This window comes from Petromyzon marinus, chromosome 6, assembly GCF_048934315.1.
Source record: "Petromyzon marinus isolate PM22_M1 ecotype Great Lakes invasive population chromosome 6, UKy_Petmar_22M1.pri1.0, whole genome shotgun sequence".
NCBI classification, from domain to species: domain Eukaryota; kingdom Metazoa; phylum Chordata; class Hyperoartia; order Petromyzontiformes; family Petromyzontidae; genus Petromyzon; species Petromyzon marinus.
In genome coordinates, this window is record NC_133672.1 from 5279953 (window position 1) to 5293459 (window position 13507).

Consider the following 13507-nt stretch of genomic DNA (forward strand, 5'->3'; position numbering starts at 1 on the left):
CCCGCTTCAGACTGGCAGAGACAAGAGAGCGAAAACATCAACGATTTCAACCTTTATTTTTTTTGGTGCGAAACAGGCACAGCTTCAGCTCCTCTCGCATCCCGGGGTGGGGATAGAGCACGTTTAGGGGACCACAATACGACGGTAGATGATTCACCACTAAGGAGAGAGTGAACTTGGGTGGTGCCGTGGGGGTGGGGCATTTGGTGGCGCAGACACCACCCCAGCACACACATAGCTCCGGACATTGTCGGAAAGCGTTACCAGATAGAAAGGCAACGCACCGCTTTTGAGCGGAAACATTCTCTCCACACTACCCGCTGCCACGTCCACTTGAACCGTCCCAGACATTTCACCAGCTGCCGTGGGGAGAGGTTATGGGGGGGGGGGGGTAAGGCAGCGCGCCGCGTGATGTGCAGGTGGCAAGTGGTGGCGGGCAGCCGGGAGCTGACAAGTGACTGGGGAGATAAAATTAGGGGGCCGGGGTTGGGCAAGCCAAGCTGCCACGAGGCAACGTTGCCACCCACTCGGCCGGCCGACCACCCACCCACCCACTCGAGTGCACACGCACTCACTGCCACCCGCTCTCTGCGTGCGCGCAGGCGCGCGCGTTGTTAAGTTCGAGCGCGCAGTCTCCTTCTTCTTCCAGAGCCAGCCCCGCGTGGGCTGCTGAGTCTCAGCTGGGGAGCTGTGGCTCTTGTGTTGCGTGCGTGGTAAAAAAAAAAAATTGTTGTACGCGTAATTCACGTGCTTGTCGCACGTGCAGCCGTGTCGATTGTGTTATATTTCACGAGCCTCTAGATAGACACATTACCGGATCCACGAACGGCTGCACTGACGTACTGGCCGGCGTGCGCGTGTACAACACGCACGTCCAACGCGGCGTCGTAGTACCAACCTGCAGGCTACACTACAAAGTCGCGAGCGCGGATGGGAGCCATGAGCGAACCTCAACTCCACCCGGCACGAACGGCGACATGAAACGCCACCGTAACTTGGGTTATTTTTTTCTTCTCCAGAAGACAACTTGGCGATAAACAAACCGGCAGAGGACAAAGACGTCGCATCCAGACGGACAGGGGAGCGACAACTCGTGACCACAACAACAACTACTGCAGCAGCAGCACAACCGCTAGAGTTGGGGTCGCGCGGTTGATTGTCGCCGTCGATGAAGGTGGAGCTGCGATTAAACCGGTGAAGAGACACTGACGAGAAGAAGACGCGACCGGTCTCAAGTCCTCTGCCGGGACTACGGTGTTGTCTGCTTAGTCATCATCTCCTTGCTGCTGTTGCTGCTGCTACGGTGGTGGTTGGAACGATCAGCCGCGCGTGCGTTCGGCTCCATGGCGAGGCGCGTGTGGAGGTGGTGGTTGTTGTTGTTGATGTTCGCGCTGGTGATGACGAGGGCGCTGTTGGAGGAGGACTTGGCCCAAGAGGAGGACGAGGTGAGGATGATTTTGGTGTATTCGCGACGTCGGTGGGGATGGTCGCGCGAAGCCTTCCAAAGGCGATCGAATTCCACAGTCGATGATGGGCAGGTCGGGGTAAAGCGCGGGATAGTCCCACGTCTTCACAGACGTCTCGTCAGCGTGGAAAAGTAGGCCAAATACCCTTCCAGAGGGGGGCTTTCCGTTGGAGGATATTCCGAGAGCAATGATGTGTGCAAGCAATTGTAGGGGATGCGTCAATTGCCAGTTGCCGGACGAATGCCTTCCCCGGCGTCGTGGTGATGTTATCCGTGGCAGAGAATTAGAAACTCAGCCGGGTTCAATGCGCCAGGCATCTCTCTAAATGGTCCACGAGGAACGCGTGGTGGGGACCCGCCGATTCGTGAATTCCCCAGCACACAATACTCTGCCCTGCGAGGTTCTGCGAGCAGGGCGTGGCGGTACGGGTTCTTTGAACCTATCTGTGCGGACCTTTGAGTGATATCCCCTTTGCTGGTTCACCTCTCGCACGGAAGCTCAACTCACTCTCGTTTGATGGAATTGCTCACACTTTCCAATGCTGCATGGGACCCGACTAAAGTTGAGCGCGTTAATCAGTTGACTCTGAGACGTCATTATTTTAGGATGGGCCATACTATGAGCAGTTCCGTACGTCTGTCCGTCTGGAACGATGTGGATGGGACGCGGTGGGGCGGGGGGGGCTATATCGTGAAACTGATCGAATTTTCACCAAACTTTACTGCAGAGTTGTACGCTATTAGGAACGGACTCTGTTGTAAAATGGACAAATAGATCAAAGGGCTGCCCACGTTTTCTCAGATGGATCGCATCGCAGAAAGGACTAATACAAAATATCCAAACGCCTTTGGCCCTGACAGCTACCTACCTGTCGATTTCCGTAATTGCTCGTTCGATACTTTCAAAACAAAACGTATTATGGAAAACGTTTCATAGTCCATGTGCACGCATGGTCATTTTCTTAACGTATCACGAACGGCGCTTCGTACTCGTGTCGGGGATCATCAAGAGGAACGGCGAGATCCGTCCACTGCTGGATGAAAGACTCCCCCAAGCCATCGTTGTCTTTCACGATCCTGTGACCCGCAAATCTCGCGCCAGCCGATTCTATCGTTCCGTCTCCTCGATAGGGAGAGCCGGATGATCCAAGTATCAAAGTAGCTACAATGCTACGAGCCTCTCACTTTCAATTGCCCCATTGCTAAATGCTTTCAAGCTATCAATTCCGGTTCAGTGATTCTGCACTTGCTCTATTAGTACTATTCCACCTTCAACCTGTATGAACGACCGGGTGTTTAAGGTGAGCGATTTGTCGTATCATCTGGCTGTATAGCAAATGAACAAATACAATTACTTTACTATGCAAGTTAAACATTTGTGTGTTTTAATGTGCTATGTTTTTTTATTTAGGGCCCCCTTCATAACATATGCTACAGGCCCCTCACCAGCTTAATCCGGCACTGTCTACGGGACATCATCTCGGGCGCGTTCCATCCCTTGGCCGCCACTCCGTCTTCACACACCATGCTTGACCATCAGGCCGCGAGCAAGTCCCTTCGCGTTCTGCCCGAGCCGCGATTTTCGTTGCAGTTGGAACGATGCAAAGTCGATTTGCGTGCGTTATGGAATCCACTCGTTTTGTCATTTAGAGACGCGGCCTTTGGAATTCCAGATTTTGTACGAATTTCAGATGTTCGGTGGCGGGGGTTGTGGGGGGGCTGGGCGGTAAAAAAAGTTGGAGGATAAAAAAAAACCCCACGCATACAGGAGGACAGATACAATGATTCCGCCGCATAGCCTCAACAAGACTGTTGGAGCAAGTGATGTTTTAGCGAGCACCTATGAAGACCAGCACGGTTACACGAGGGGGTGGGTGGCCAGCACCACGCCCGACCGCCATGGTACTCATTTGAGGCTGAGTCGACCTAGGGGAAGGCCCAGGACCGGTTCAGATAATCGTCGCCGGTGTTGGCCGTGAGCGGGAATCGAACTCGGGTCGCCAGGCTCGCAGCTCCCCCCCCCTCAACACCTAAATCTGAGTCGGTGAATGAATGAACGAGGGGGTGGTTCTGTTCTGATGTGAAGATGATTAACGCCGGGATGACCCGGTGAGGCACGCCGGCTCTCCGTGACCGAGTGACCGATTGATCCCGAGCCATGTATCGCTGTGACCCCCCTCTCATCCCCCCACCCCGCTCCGTGTGCGACGTGCCAGGCACGGCCGTTCATGGGCATGGATGCGCCACCTATCGGCCACGGTGAGGTCACACAAAGCACGCCGCTCCCAAACTCCGGTCTCCCTCGCCGCGTACGAATACGAAAACGGGTTCAGTCCATCAGCCGAGTGAATTTCCAGCAATCCGTACGACCACGGAGGGGGGGTGCTTTTCCGCCAACTTTGTTTTAGGAGTGGCGACTTGAATAGAGGCATTTGCTACACAAATTTGTCCCAGCAAACTACGTAGGCTATATGGGAATATTCTTCTTGTCTGTGTAAATGTCTGCTGTGTACGTGGCAGTAGTTGTTAGCTGTGTAAATGGAGACCCTTGCAAACGATGTTTTCCATTTCAAGGCTTTATGCAGGCGATTATATGAATAAAATACAAATAATATCTGCACGTCTATGTGCACAGTAGTGTATATGTGTGTATTTGTGTTTGTCTATTTATTGGAGAGGCGGAGGTGGAATAGTTAGTGCACTGTGCTGACCTCAGATTTACAACCACTGCAAACATTTATATGTGTCGATGAATATTGTATGTATATGCATGTCTTTCTTTGCGTGCTTACGTCTATATGTGTCAGTGTGTCTTTGTTGGCTGTGCGACTGTATATCATATACACTATATGTACGTATGTCTGTGCGTGTTTTTATGTCTATATATGTTTGTGTATGTGTCTGGACATGGTCCCTATTGGTGAGATCTTCTGGCAGGCGATGCTGCGTTGGCTGGGTCATGTGGCCCGCATATCCTCGCCAACGCATGCCGAAGCAGCTTCTGTTTGGCAGGAAAGAGGGGGCTGAATGGGAACACCACGGGCTACACAGAGCAGATAGGCCGATGTGGTACAGAAGCATTCAGAGCTGATTAGACTTGGCGATGGCACCAATGGTGTCAAGATCGGCCTCTGTGGAGGAGGCTCGTGAAAGATGTTCCAAGGACATTGGAGGCGACCGCCCTTCAAATGAGGATAGCGTTACACGTGCATTATCCAGTCATCTCAGTGAGCCCATAACACCTGGGTCTGTCCCGTGACCTACCAGCAAGCCTCTGACACTTCACGTTGGCTCTAAAGTGCACCCCCAGACTGGCACAAACCCTGCAGTCACATCAGCGTCACTTTGTGGCAAATGGCGGCTGATGTTGCTGCTTCTATGTGTGTTTATGTCTACATGTATACAACTATGGCTATGCATTTTCACGTATGTCTGTATGTGTGTGTGTTTACGGGGTTGAATGTAAAGGATAAGCAATGGAGAGACAAAGGCGGCCAGGCATGGCGTTGGCCACTCACCCCCTCGTGTGTGTGTGTGTGCCCAGGGCCAGATGATGTCGTATGAGGGCCCGAGGCTGTTGTATTTTCTAAAGGCTCCCCCTGTACATTCAGTTCCTTCCCTCGACTCTTTCACAAGCGTCCATACCCAAAGCCAAAAGCTCATCATTATTATTCACCTCGGTTGTTTCGGTTCTAGTTGTTTTTTTTCTTTCTCTCTTTAAATGTGCTGCACGAATTTGTCCAAGTAAATCGAAGTTGAAACGAACTAAACGACTTTCATCTTGGCACATGACTGACAGCCATATACGCAAAGGGATGCTATGGCTTGATTACTAAATGAGCTGTAAGGGTTGTTGTCGAGACAGCAATTGTGGACTCCACCTGTTCCGCCTCGACGAGATCGAGTGTTTCCCCCTCTCACACGCGTGGGTTTTTGCACACACGTGGGCTTTCTCTGGCCACTCCTCTCACGTGTCTTAACACTCACTAATTCGCTGATGACACCTTAATATATACGGAGGAATGCAAAGCTTGGGCAATTGTTGGTGCCGGCTTGCCGCGCCGCTGCCTTCCCGCTGGTCTGTGGCTCCTTGCTCTCCCGAGTCGTTCTGCCTCTACGAGAGCAAGCGGGATACCGCGCGGCTCGTCGCAAGTTGAAACAATACAAATTTTTAAATTATTATTCCTACACGGGGCAACCTTGCCCCTTGCGCGTGCGCACCTAGCCGTGCCGTTCGCCGAGGTGTGGGCGCACAGCTACTGCCGCGCGCTGGAGGTGCTGGTGGAGGTGTCGCGCGAGTACCCGGGCGCCTTCCCCTTCGTCGTCCGGCCCGCCTGCGTCCCGCTCTTCCGCTGCGGCGGCTGCTGCTCCGACGAGGGCCTGCACTGCGCGCCCACGGCCACCTACAACGCAAGCATGCAGGTGTGACCGTGGCGAAATGTGAACTAACTCGCCTGGTCTGCAGGAGGTCGTGGGTTCGATCCCGACCCTGAAGCCTGTTGTATATTTGGAGTTTGCGTGTTCTCTCTCTCTCACCGTGATCGTGCGGGTTTTTCTCCGGGTCCGCCGGTTTTTCTCTTCCACGTTTAGAATCAACATGTCGTGTTTAGAGTATTTGGCTGCGATAAATTTCCACATAATGAGCCACTTCGTTGAGCTGTCATTTGTGGCCAGGTCGCTTCTGAAAAAGAGCTATATAGCTCAGTGGGCCTTGCCTGGTAAAATAAAATAAAAAGTTTAGCAGTAGCAACGTCATCAGTACCAGAAATAGTGTGCGCAGCAGCATTATCGTAATCAGCAACAGCAGCAACACCACCACAACATACATCATGATCAAAACAGCACCACTGTCATCATCGATACCACCACCGTCAAAGTCATTGTCATTAGACAATCGAAACCCCGCTCATCCCGTCTCCTGCCGCACCCCTCCTCTGCTGCTCGTTAATTAAGCAGAGTCATCCATGTGTTTTTTTCGTTCTCTATGTGACATGCGTGGCGCTGCAGATCCTGACCATCAGACCGTTCCACAAGCCGGAGATGCAAGAGATGTCTTTCCTTCAGCACGGCGCGTGCGAGTGCAGGTGAGGACCTCTCACCTGGTGTGAGTGCACAGCGGCTGTCACGGTTCGTCAGTTGCCAAGACTTAGGAAGATCTTTCTCCATCATCATCATCATCAAACGCTTCATTAGTTGCGAAGGCAACTGGGTGCATAGTGGAGCATCCTCCATAATCATTATAATCATCGTTAGCAGTCATTGTCTATTCACTGCTAGGTGAAGGCCTCCCTATGTCATCACGCTCCCTTATGGTCCTACACTGACTGCCATGATCCATTCTCACTCATGGTGCATTAACTGATCTCACCACTCCATCTCCGCGCTGGTCGCACTCTCAGGAAGGCTATATCCTTTGGCTGCCAATCCTTTACTAGTCTCGTCAATTGGCCATAGTCTCTTTTAGCCACGATGTATTATGGGCAGCTGTAAATCATTGATTGTTGCAGGCAAGTAAGTTGTTGAGAAGTACGTGTGTGTGTGTGCTTACCGTGTATGGGGAGCTGTAGTGTAGTGGTTAGCGCTACGCTGCGCTACGAACCCGGCGACCCGAGTTCGATTCACGCTCAAGGCCAACACCAGTGACGATTATCTGAACCGCTCCTGGGCCTCCCCTAGGTCGACTCAGCCTCAAATGGGTACCTAGTGCGGTGCGTAAGCATCGCCACTGGGGAGACAAAGGCGGCCAGGCGTGGTGCTGGCCACCCACCCCCTCATGTGCAGTGGCGGCCTTCATAGGTGCTCGCTAACAGCACTTGCCACAAAAAGTCCGTTAAGGCTATGCAGGGATCTTTGTCTTTGTGCTTACCGTGTGAGTGCAGAACGCGGAGGAACGGACAACGAAGGGGACGAAACAGGGGACAAGGTAAAGGACGCAGGAAGCAGCGAGGCAGGTGAGAGGAATGCTCGAGTAGGTTTCTAATTGACCCATTTATATATCTAGAGAGAGATGATTTGGTGATACTGTGTTGGTGCACAGCCACAAATAACAACAACAAACTCAACAGGTTCGTCAGTAACTCTGCGGCTTTGAAAGGGAAAATAAATAACAGGTGACATTTCGGGCAGATTGCCCTTCTACAAAGAGCGCATACATAGAGAGGCCAGAGAGCGGATGGAGAGAGTGGACGAGAGTTGTACACTGCACTTTACACCATAATATATCCTTGGATATATTAGAGACTTCTTGTGTTTATCCGCCTTGCCTCTCAGTCAGTCACAGCACTTGAGTGCCTTTCGCGATGCAGAATCAAAGACTGAAAAGAACAGGGGATGTGCGGTATTCAGGGGATGTGCGGTATTCACGAGGGCCTACGTACAGCGACCGCCAAGGTTATCCATCGCATGAAGTGAAAGGGCCCGAGCCCATGGAGCCGCGTGGCTCTCGCAGCATCGGTGCTCGAAATAAGCCGTGCCGTGCCTACCGTGGAAAGGGCCCGGCACGACTCTGGTCTCCTTGGCAGTTGTCGTGGCAACGCAGCACCTTCGCTGCGTTCCGAGGACCTTCTCAAGGCTGCGCTCTCGGCTTCCTGTGATTAAAAACAAAGCGAGTCGTGACCCATTGTCGTCGTGGTTGTGATGAGGATCCCCCTTTGTCGCGCTCGCTCCGCAGGGGTTGCTCATCCTGCTCGGGGTCACGGTGTCTCCCGGAGACAGGGCGGCGAGCCTGCAGGTGAGACCCTGGTAGACCTAACGAAACAATTGTTTCGTGTTTGAAAATGTAAACTGTTTGTTATTTCACCAGGTAAGGCCCACTGAGGCTTTGTAGCTCTTTGTGAGAAGCGACCTCTCGTGTGGAAATGCAGAGCAGCCAAATACTCTTAAACGCGCGTTGATTTCGAAATGTGGAGGGGAGAACCCGAAGGACCCGGAGAATAATCCACATGACCACGGGGAGAGAGAGAGAGAGACACACGCAAACTCCAAATATACAGGCACCAGGGTCGGGAACGAACCCACGACGTCCTGTATACCGGGCGAGATAGTTAACATCTTTCCACCGTGGCGCCAGGGCCACCACGAGACCTCTTAATCTCAGGGTCCCCTACGAGGCCCCTAATCGTGCCAGCAGGGCCGGATTGCCACGCAGGGGGCTGCAGCATGGGGGGGGGGGGGGGTGGGGGCTCGGATTTTAAGAAGATCCCCAAATATCCCCCCCCACTCCGCAACCCATTTTTCCCTTTACTTTTGTTCCTCTTCCCTCGCCTTCCCTTCCCCATGTAAGAACCTCCCGCTACTCGCAGTCCCGACTTGAGCGGGGCTGTGAGCACAATCTTCTCCCCTTCCCCAGAACCCAGGAGCACCGAGGTCGGACTACGGTCCACGGAATTTCTGTACCCCCCCACCCACCCCCCACCCACCCATCCCCTTCCTTTATTACGCTTCGTGCCTTTTACCGCGCTCTTGTCAAATTAAAAAAAATAAAAGAGTCCCCACATATAAACAGGCTGCTTTAGAACTGTTGAAACCAAACACAGTAAGCACGATGATAAATCATCTTGTTAATTTGGCGACTAAAGCCGTGGCATGACGATGTGCATTACTTCCAGTAAAGTGGCAATATGAATCATTTTGTTCGATATAACTTCGTATATCATGTGTAAAAAAAACTGGCAGTTAAATCACGAAAGTGAACACCAATGCGGTGTTCGGCGCCGGGCGTGCGAGGTGGTAAAAGTCGAGGGTAAAGAATTCGATTCACAAAGAGAGCATCCCAAAAAACCACAGCGGTCCTAGGCCCGGCACTGAGTGCCAGGGATCTCGAGAGGCCCCTGCAGTGCCACGAGCCAGGTGATGTCTCACCTGTGATACAGTGACGATCTCACCGCATTTCCTGGCATTGTGATTTAGTGACGGAAGTAATGTCTGGGTGGCGCTGTCGCCACGGACAACGCCAGACTCTATGGTCAAAAGGCTCCCAGTTCAATTCCCGGTCGGCAGAGCAGGGTGGGGATAAGCTCAGCCTCTTTAATGGAATGAGTAGCCACTTTGTGGCAAATCGACACTTAGTGGTCGGTGTATGGATCGACTCGCTCCCTCTATTGACACGTGTTGCCTGTGTGGTTGTGTGAATATGGGAGGCATAAATGCAGCCATTCACACACTGCGCTACAAACCCAGCCACCTGAGTTCAATTCCCAGCCGTGGCTAATATCATTGACGAGTTATATCTGAACAGGTCCTGGGCCTCCCCTAGATCGACTCGGCCTCAAATGAGTACCTGGTTGCGATGTGTAAACATCACCACTAGGGAGACAAAGGCGGCCGGGCGTGGTGCTGGCCACCCACCCCCTCGTGTGCCGTGCCGGCATTTATAGGTGCTCGCTAACAGCACTTGCGCCTACAGTCTGTTAAGCCTACACGGGGGATCTTTGTCTTTTGTGTGTGTGTAATGTGACTCGCTGTGTGCCTGTGCAGGAGAGAGCGGCCCAGGAGGTGACCATCTCCCACAAGCCACCGAGAGCTCTGACCACCGCATCAAGCGGTCCCGGACACACGAACAATTTGCGGCGCCCGCTTCAATCGCAAACCGGCCCTCGCCATAAAAACGTGGAATTTACACCGCTGACGGAGGAGGGGGGGGGGCGGCAGGGGGAAGGGGTGGGAGAAGAGCGAGGCTCCGATCTTTCAAGAGCACGGGACACTTCTTGACTTTGCCCGGCATCACCATGCTCTCTCACCGTGGTTGTCTGAATGTACGTTGAATTTATTTCGCCACCATACGTGTGGTTGGGGCGAGCGGTGTGTGGAGCCCGGTCAAATATTCCACTGGGCGTGGGTTTTTTTCACGGTTGTGCTGTTCGACTTCTCCGATGCGTGTATTTTTTGGGGTCTTAATTTTTGGGAACTTAATTTGTTCCTGCAGAAGCTCCCAGCACGCGAAGCGTCCAACGTCCTGCCGAACGAACAACTCATGGCACAAACCCGAAACAATCCCCCCCCCCCTTATTGGAGAGCTGACTACAAACTACAAATACTCTTTGGTTCTATTCGGTAAAGTCACGTAGGTAAAAAATAAACCAACAAAAATCACGACGTTTCAGCCACAACACAAGTGGCCTTCTTAGGCGAAGGAACAGAACTGTCGGGACGACAGAGCTTCATTGAAGTGCTGTCGTCCCGACATTTCCAAAGAGTATGGATCCTTGCAGTCACGAAAGCTTCAAATCTAAAACTACAAATAGCCTGGCACGCATTCACGGCCTCGGCCTACTGGACTGGCTGATCGCAGCAACACCCACGAGGCGATGCTCCCCTATTTAATTCTCAAGAAATTTATCATTGAGCTGATACCCAAATTGACGACAAAAAATCTACACGTTCGTCAATAACGCTGTGGCCTTTAAAAGGAAAGAGTATACAGTCGGTTTGTGACGTTTTGGGCAATGACACTTGGGAGGCGAGAGAGGTAGAGTAATTATTATTAAACACTTCATACTTTTCCCTTTTTAAAGGCAATGGTATTGACGAATGTGTCGACTTTTTGTTGTGGCTGTTGCTTGTGCACAGCTGCCAACGCAGCAGCATCGCAAAAAATTTTGGTACGCATAAGAGATGCATCTTGAAAAAAAAACCCCGTGATAAGCCCAAACATCTGGCTGTGCAGAAAGCTTTTAGCGAGAATGTGAATCATCACGTTAGTTCACTGTGTGGCCATCGGTGGGGAGATCATACACTTGCAAGGTGTCGGGCGGATGCCAGCACGTGTTACCGCTAATGTACTTGTGGATTATAAACATGTGCCCGGGACACCTCTCGTTTATTTAGCCGAATGCCGTTGCACGCAACTGCGCAGTCAGAGCAACAGACGCGCAGCAAGCAACAATCAGCGTGCTGCTCTAAATGGACTTGGGCCCACGTAGCCAGCGGAGTCAACGCGGCAGCCTCCTCCTCCTCCATGCGCAGGGGGTAGCCGTCCCGAGAGGCCACCTCACCCTGTCGTCGAAACGCCACAGCCAGAGACGACGACGTTGTGACATGGCCGCCTGCTGTATGTGTATGTTGAACTTCATTCGCACCGTACGTAGCCAAACGTGCTAATCGGAGGTGCGAGGGAAGGCCAAAAAAAAAACAAACACAAAAAAGTAGTTCTGAAGAAATGAGTTTTCAATCTAGATTATTTGAAAGTGCGTTCCAAATGGCTGCAGAAGCGCACCTGAAAGCGCCCGACGCGGTGACCAACTTTGTTCGATGGCCAGCAGCTGCCCACATTCGCACCGAGGGCAGCTGTTGCAGGAGAGGCCCCATCGGTGTTTGGAAGCTGCACGCAAGCCCGCGTTGACGGGCAGAAACCGTTCAACGGAACCCGCTGATGTCTAAAAGGCTGAACCCTCTCGATTGTGGATATTAATTCACGGGAATGTTCGTCATTTTTGAAGTGTTTTGTTTTTTTCCAGCGCGCTCTGCATCCTCCAGCGTTCCATGAAGGCAAGAGGACACCATCGGCGTTGCATGCCCGTTTTACGAACAGGGTCTCCTGTATGGACAGCGGCCTCGTCTTGCGTAAAGTTTCCCACGCGTCGCCTACCTTCAAAGGGCGGAACAGACGAAAGTGACGTGAGGCTGCCCGTTCTGGACTCAAGGCTTGGACAGGGCTGCACAGTTAATCCACAGACTGAGCAATGGCCTTTGATGTTGTCAGGTCTGGCGATGTCACGGTCTGGAACGAGTGGGGCTTATGCCATGGGACAAATAATGCTCGTGACCCGCGTGATATTCGCGTGTGTCAAGATCGAAATTTGTTTTGTATCCGTATAATTCAAAACAGACGTTTCTTGAACAAAACAAAAACCACGGGAGGCTTTTATATAGGAAGCATCGAGTCATTGCAAAGATTATTAAAGAAGCGTTTGATGAAGACCAGAATTGAGAAGAATACATCCAGATAACGAGTCTCGAGGCTCATTACGGCGTTCCTTTGTAACCAAAGAAGTTATAGTTGTTTTATTGTTTTTATTGTACGCATAATTTCGAGGCAATTGTCGTTGACGTGTTATTTTCTCTGCACTATATGACAGAAATCTACGGACGTTCGAACTCACACCAGCCCATGCAGTACCGTGCATGATGATTGGAATGTGCTTTACAATGCGTCGTTTGTCCGTCACCTGAACAAAACGGCGCCTACAAATTGCCGAGCGCCCCTTCATCAGCCAGCAGCAGTAGCCATGTTCTGTCCACTGCTGGATGAAGGCCTCCCTGACGTCGTCGTCATCCCTCTCTCGGCGAGGCAACGATCCACGCTGCCCCTGCCACCCCCCAAAGGGCTCGCTCCTCCCGCACCCGGGCTGATTTTGTCACGTCGTGTTTGGGAAGACAAAGGCGGCCGGGGATGTTGCTGGTGCCAGCCACCCCACCCACGCCCCTCTCCCACACCTCGTGTGGCGTCCCGGCCTTGATAGGTGCTCGCTATCAGCATTTGCCCCCAGCCGTCTATATCGGTTCGAACGTGGGAGCTTTGCGCGTGGTGTGTTGACTTTGCGAAAGGCGTGGCTCTCTCGCTCGATAGCCCATTAATGGCCGGGATCAATAACACCAGCGAGCGATCAACACCCAGAGAACGTTGCGCAACAGTTTCCAACCGCGTTAAGATCCCCGCCGCTATCTGCCCCACCACGCCGAGGCTCAAGAATTGATGGTGTTGGTGGACGTTGTCGTGGACATTGTAGCGGCCTCCAGCGGCTGCATGGGGGCCACACGAACTCAGCTGCCGGACGGCGTGAACGTCTTAAAACGATCGGCGGCCAAGCGCGATTCGAAAGCATAGAGGAGCCACATTTCAATGGACGAATCGATGATTTCATTGGCAGGTGCCTTGCTTAGTTGGTGCAGATCTCGCCGTGTTGTCCGGATTTATAAGACGTAACCACCATGGGGGGGGGGGGGGGGGGGGTGAAGGGTGTTGAAGTTCAACCCCTTCTGCTTCACGCGGTGGACAAAAATAAGAATCGTATCAGATGGAGGGACATCGGAATCATTCTCGGG

General features: G+C 52.4%; 1 protein-coding gene and 1 long non-coding RNA gene across 2 annotated transcripts; one reads left to right on the top strand and one right to left on the bottom strand.

The window, feature by feature from the left end:
* Positions 1-453: 453 nt before the first annotated feature.
* Positions 454-11591, top strand: LOC116939804 (vascular endothelial growth factor A-like). Its single transcript, XM_032948639.2, has 7 exons — positions 454-1445; positions 3682-3724; positions 5691-5887; positions 6473-6549; positions 7345-7416; positions 8136-8195; positions 9941-11591. The coding sequence occupies exons 1-7, from the start codon at positions 1344-1346 to the stop codon at positions 9960-9962; spliced, it is 573 nt and encodes a 190-aa protein (XP_032804530.1). The 5' UTR covers positions 454-1343; the 3' UTR covers positions 9963-11591.
* On the bottom strand, positions 4026-7328 carry LOC142923508 (uncharacterized). The gene is made up of 3 exons (XR_012940789.1): positions 6002-7328; positions 5687-5868; positions 4026-4466 (listed from the first exon to the last, which is right to left on the bottom strand). It is a non-coding gene; the product is annotated as an uncharacterized LOC142923508 (long non-coding RNA).
* Positions 11592-13507: the final 1916 nt, after the last annotated feature.

Excerpts from the sequence above, each read along its gene's own strand:
- LOC116939804 (XM_032948639.2), top strand. The coding sequence starts at position 1,344 with ATGGCGAGGCGCGTGTGGAGGTGGTGGTTGTTGTTGTTGATGTTCGCG. Across the intron at positions 5,888-6,472 it reads CCTACAACGCAAGCATGCAG|ATCCTGACCATCAGACCGTT; the intron begins GTGTGACCGTGG and ends GTGGCGCTGCAG. Across the intron at positions 8,196-9,940 it reads ACAGGGCGGCGAGCCTGCAG|GAGAGAGCGGCCCAGGAGGT; the intron begins GTGAGACCCTGG and ends GTGCCTGTGCAG.